The 5,995-nt window shown below is 48.6% G+C and overlaps 1 protein-coding gene across 1 annotated transcript; it reads right to left on the minus strand.

Moving 5' to 3' along the window:
• Nucleotides 1-3,985: 3,985 nt before the first annotated feature.
• LOC128791291 (GSK-3-binding protein-like) lies at nt 3,986-5,491 on the minus strand. The gene has a single exon (XM_053948816.1). The coding sequence runs from the start codon at nt 5,416-5,418 to the stop codon at nt 4,813-4,815; it is 606 nt and encodes a 201-aa protein (XP_053804791.1). The 5' UTR covers nt 5,419-5,491; the 3' UTR covers nt 3,986-4,812.
• Nucleotides 5,492-5,995: the final 504 nt, after the last annotated feature.

Raw genomic sequence — 5,995 nt, forward strand, 5'->3', positions numbered from 1 at the left:
CTCGGGCACACTGCAGCCTTCCTCTCTCTATGGGCACCAATTCTTTTGCAGCAGCTGCCTTTTGCCAAGGAAATTGCATAATGGCATTTCTGCAGCTTTGACAAAGGTGACTGAGGTTAGTCACACAGCTAAAACATAAATTTTGGAAGAGAAAAAGTGAACCAAACTCATTGACTCAGGAAATGAGTTTGCTGATGTCATTTTTGTGTCCCCCCAAAGGCATTTATGTAGTTATTGTACCACTTTTAGTGGTATTTCCCAGCTACTCTAAAAAAAAACCACCAAAAAACAAAACAAAACAAAAAAACCCCAAAACAACAACAAAAAAAAAAAAAAAAAAAAAAAAAAAACAAAACAAAACAAAAAAAAACAACAAAAAAAAAAAAAAAAAAAAAAAACCAGGAGGAAATTCCCATAGAAGTTGAAAATAATTTTTTTGTTAACTTCATCTGTTAATTTCCTTGTAGCTAGGATTTCTACTCTGATTTCTACCCTATGCTGTACAAACTGAAGATGAAGGACACTTGTAACTTGCCCTCCAACTCACACTGCAAGGTTTGTAAGGAGTTAACCAGATCAGGACCACCAAGAAGCGACTGAGTGACAATATTTGAAGTTAAGTGAACAAGCATGTCAAAAGCACCCACCAAAAAGCAACTGAAGAGAACAAAGCTACTTAATATTTGAGTAATATGACATGGACAAAAGACATGTAAAAGCGAAATACTTCAACCACAAGCTGAAAAAATGGCCTGGATAAGGCAGGGAATGCAGGGTGAAGAGATGAAAATCATGGAGCCAGGGACTAGGAGGCAATGAGAAACATTTTTTATATGGAGATGGAGAAATCACCAACACTGGGAGTGCCCCAGCTGACCAGAACTTAAACTGTGCATTAACCAGCATAGATCCTTCTTCTCCCTTATGCCTTCCATGAGATGCGCTTGCTATTTTCTTGAAAGGCTTTTTTTAAACCTCATTTTATGGACTTAGGGTGGAGTTCCTCCTTTCCCACCATGCTTATCATGCCAAGTACCATGCCAATGTAATTTTTACAGTCGATTTTAAGTGCTGGTACAACACACAGTAGTGAGCTACAAGGGATATGGGTCACATGAGGGAAATAGCAGACAAAAATCATTCTACCTGCCAGACTTCTGGCTAAATGGAGTTACTTTTAAGAGCTCAGAGAACATGGGAGTACAAAGAACAAGATATAACTGGGATGCAAAGCTGAGTTTTGGGCAGTCAGGAAAACAGTTGTCCAGTCATATAAACTCAAGAGGAGTTAAGCAGCAATGTAGACCATGAATGAAAAAATCTGTGTCAGCCCAGTACCATACTAGCACAACACCACAGAGACACATTGAAAGATGAGGTTGTGAGCCTTCAGTGCATTTGTTTACAACATTATTTAAAATCAAGTTTACCCTCAAAACATATAGCACCCTGTAGATAGAATGAAATTAGATTTTTTTTCCCAATGCATTGAAACGTTACTTGTTACAAAAATCTAAATGGTTTACTTTTGATTCTACAGTTCATGTCATCCACTGCAAAATGTGTGTGTTTTGAGCAATTTTTTTCTTCACAGTACAGAAAAAAAAAAAAATAAAGCTAAAACCTAGCTAAATGCCTATCATGAAAACACAATTTTATTCCAAATTTAAACCTGTAAGTAAACTTAAATTGTCACTCATGAATGAGGAAAGTTTAAGCATACTGTAAAAGCCAAATGTATTTCTATTTTGTTTCTCTAGAAACCAACAACTGGTATTTGAGGGCTGGCACAGACTTAATATACTAAAGAAACCCCACCTCTGAAATAGAGATATATAAAACCTACTAGAAAAATTATTATTTCCCAGGTCAACACTTTTTATCTTGCTTGGGAAACAAAGCAGATGATGACTTTCCTATCACAGTTTGTACACTTGCATAGTGTAGCACAAGGCAAAGAAAGGGAGAATTTGTAACAAATCGACAGAAACCTTCGGGCAATATTTCAATTGGCCCAACATCTTTTAAAACGTGTCTTCCAAAACCAAAATGAACCATGTTCAATCCATTCCTTTATGAAGGAGTGACATGTTCTATATTTTGAAGAAGACAAAGACTTATATGGAAGATGTAAGTGACAAAGATGTGTTGGTGAGTTATGCAAGTTATCTGAAACAAGGGCCAAAATTCCTTTTACTGAACCATCACACACTCTGCATAACTCTTAGCTTACTATAACCCTGTTCATATATACATCTCCCAGCCTTGCACAAAGGAGAAAGTAAAATCTATTTTAGAAGTAATTTAGGAAGCTTAAAAACCAGCCAGTCACAGTGAAATTTATTTGCATCTTTTCTACGCCTCACTTCAACTGCCACTTTATTGAAAAGTGTTATTCTAGTAAAATCCTTAAAAGGAATGTCTCGAGGCTTTCAATGACTACAAAGGACACTTGTAAAGTTAGCTGTTCTCATTAGTATACAGGGCCTAGGGTTTGGGGAGGAGGAAGGGGGGGAGGGAAAGGAGATGCAAAATCGATGCATAATTATCAGTGGCAAAAAGTTCAAGTCAAACTTGCCAGCTTTCAGAATTCCAGCTGACCCCCACTCATATATTTTTAACCATAATTAACTATTCAGGCTCCACCAGCTATGCCCAGCTTTTAGCTTGTTTCCTCCAGCTTTTTTTTAGTAATTAAACTACTCATCCCAGGGTTCAAATTCAGCATCTGCACAGCAAGTACCTACCTCCCTGAGCATCTAAAGGACAAATACAAGAATAACTAGTTCTTCAGTTGTGGCTAGTGATTATATTCTTTGTATCTGCTATTGAACTTTTTTTCCTGGAGAAAGAAAGAAACAAGAAAATTGCAAATAAAAATTAATTTGAAGGATAACCTACACAGTACATCATTGTATTAGAGAGTAAGAACTAATGGCAGGTCTGAATCTTTTCCAAGTTGTGCAAAATGCCACGAAAGCAGCCCAAGTTATGAGAAAAAGGACTTCAGATGTTAGTAATTAAGAAGGTTCTAAAATGCACATAACTTCTTTTTTTTGCATTTTACATGCTTTGATATGGAAAAACTGCATTCAGCTTATAAATTAATCAAGATAAAGCTAATAATAACATACTGGTCCTAATGCAGGAGGAATTCAGGGAGATATAAAATGCTTCAGCATCAGTTTCTAGTAGCAGCTGTGGCAGAGAAAGAAATCTCAAATATTTTGTGGATTTAATGTATTCATGAAAGAACTAATCACACAAGTAAACGTAGCTGCTCAAATTGCTCTCTTGGACAAAAGCAAACATCTTCCATTTTCTTTCATGTGGGATTGCTACCTTCTTCAAAGGAGAAGCTTTTACCTCAAATTGAGTGGGGGTTGGGAGATTGTTAAGCTCCAGTCTGTCTGATGTGCTCAGTTTTCATCTTGAAGCTCAATGACTCCTAAAACCCCCAACATAGGATTTTACAAAGGAAGCTATTCATAATAGGTATTCAAACTTAATGACCAGCATTGAATTATCAAATTTTGGTTTACATATTAAAAAAAAAAAAAATTGCTTTCCCAACCCCCAACCCATCCTCAGAGAAAGGAAAAAAAAAAAAAATCAAAACAACCCGAACAAGTGACCAACACAAGCCACGTTCCTTCCGCAGTACAAAATACCTAATTTTTGTTTCGGTACGATTTGACTTATAAATTCCAACAGCCACATTCTCGGCTGCTCGAAGGGGCGTCTCACGGCTTACGAATGAACGCTGCTGGCAAACAAAGGGGCTCAGTTGCATCTCCGTGCATTAATAACCGGTGTCCCACTGCATCAGACTATGCGGATTGTTGTGGGGATTTTTTTTTTTTTTTTGCTTGCAAAATGGAGATCTTACAACTGAAAGAAGACCAAGGGGGAACGTGCCTACACAGTTTTGTTCTCGTGAATCAGTATTCATTTCCCCCTTAACAATGAGACACAGACGCAAAAATAAAAACAAGACCACGTTTATTCAATACAGACAGATTAATTAAGACAGTAAGTCCTGTAAATCAGGAACACATTTCAAACGCTCCGGTACGAAGTGCATATATTTAAAATCAACAGCTGCATCTTGTACTCGAGCCATTGAGTTTGTCGGGGAAGGGTGGATTCAGGGTTTTTCTTTTTGGTAGAAAAAACTTGTTTCAGCTACCTTATGTGAACAATGCATCTCAGGCTCCATTCACTCATTTGTTATTAAGTCCAGCTGCCTTCCAGCTTTGCTATTCACATTTTTTAAAACTGCTTCATACAGTCACAACGAGAAATAATAACAATAAACGTTAAAATAACAACAAATAAACCCCCCAAAAAAACCAAACCAGCCCGGGAGGGGAAAGGAAACACCTCCCGCCGGGGTCAGCGAGGATTATTGCAAATGGCTCCTGGGAGACGGAGGAGCTCCGCGGCAGCGGGGGACCGGCGGCGGGGGGGTCCGCGGCCCCGGCCGGGCTGCCCCGGCGGGGGGAGGAGAAGGAGGAGCTCCCGGGAAAGCAGAGGAGGGAGGGGGGCAAAACAACAGCTCGGGGCGGGCGGCGTGCGCGGCCTCGTCGGCTGGGGCTCGACGGGGTCTGCGCCGCGAGTGACCTTGGGGCGGGGGAGCTCGGGCACCCTCCCGCCCCAACCGGCACCGGCCCGGGGGCCCCGCCGCCGGACACACTTACATCCCGGCGGAGCCCGCACCGCGCTCCCGCAGCCCGCCCGGCGGGGGCTCCGCCGCCGCCGCCAGCGGCGCGCTCCTTCGCCCCGGTCACCGCCGCCGCTCGTCCCCGCCGGCTACTGCAGGGGCTGCACCGCCGCCGCCGCCGCCTCGCCGTCCGCGCCGCCGCTCCCCGCCGAGGTGCTGCCGCTGGAGGCCGCGGACGCCGCTGCTGCCGCCGCCGCCGCCGCCAGTTGCAGCCGCCGGACGGCTTCTTTGATGAGGTTGCCGGAAAGGATGAGCTGCTGCAGGAGCCGGTGCGGGTCCTCCTCCTCCGCCGGCCCGTCGCCCGGCCCCGGCGGAGGCTGCTTCCTCCGGCGGGCGGCGCTCCGCAGCCAGCCCCGTCCGCACAGCTGCTTGGTCACCCGCTGCTGGCCGCTCCGGTCCGGCCGCGGAGGCTCAACGTGTTGCGAATGAGCTTGCGGCGGGGCCGGTCCCCGCGGCGCCAGCAGCCCGGCCCCGGCCCCGCTGCAGCACCGCGGCGAGTAGGGGGCGGCGCGGTCGCGGGCGCTGCCCGGCCCCAGGTGCTTGGGGGCGCGGGGCGGCGGCGGCGCCCGCTGGGCGCTCAGCTGCAGCACCTCGCCCAGCTTGGCCACCAGCGCGTCCACCTCCTTAGAGCCCGCCTGTCCCACGGCGACCGGGCGCTCCAGCAGCAGGAAGCGCTCGCCCGGGCGGCACGGCATCTCTGCCGGGTCCCCGCCGTGCCGCAGCCGCCGCAGCGGGACCGGGGCCGCCGCCCGCCCGCCGCCCCGCGCGCGCGCGAGCACACGCGGCTCCGGCGCTGCGGTCGCGGCTGGAGCTCGGCCCGCTGGCGTTGGTTTGTAAACAATGGGTGACGCGCGCGCCCGGGCGCCTCCCACTGCGCCGGCCGGGGGGGGAGGCGGGCGGCCCTCCAGACCAAGCGCTCGCCGGCCGCTCCCGGGGCCGGCACCCCGCGCGGACAGGGCTCGGCCAAAGGCACGGGGGCGGCTTCCGCCGCCGGGCGCCGCCGGCCGGGCGAGGCCGCCCCGCGACCACCGAGCGCGACGCTCCTTGTTCCGTCCCTTTCCCCCCCTCGTCTACGCGTCTCGTGGACCGGCCCGCTTTCAAACCCCGCACCTCGGGTCTCGGGGGCGGAGCCGCTGTGATTGGCAGGAGGGGGCGGTGCGCGCCGGGCGGCGGAGGGTCCCGCACCGCCCCGTCGCCTCGGGACGATCGCTTGGAGGGGGCAGGGGGAGCACCGGGGAGCGCGAGCGGAGCCCGGTGACCCCCCCCCCCCCC

This window comes from Vidua chalybeata, chromosome 1, assembly GCF_026979565.1.
Source record: "Vidua chalybeata isolate OUT-0048 chromosome 1, bVidCha1 merged haplotype, whole genome shotgun sequence".
In the NCBI taxonomy this organism is placed as follows: Eukaryota; Metazoa; Chordata; class Aves; order Passeriformes; family Viduidae; genus Vidua; species Vidua chalybeata.

Bases quoted from the DNA above. Each gene is read 5' to 3' on its own strand.
- LOC128791291 (XM_053948816.1), bottom strand. From the start codon at position 5,418: ATGCCGTGCCGCCCGGGCGAGCGCTTCCTGCTGCTGGAGCGCCCGGTC.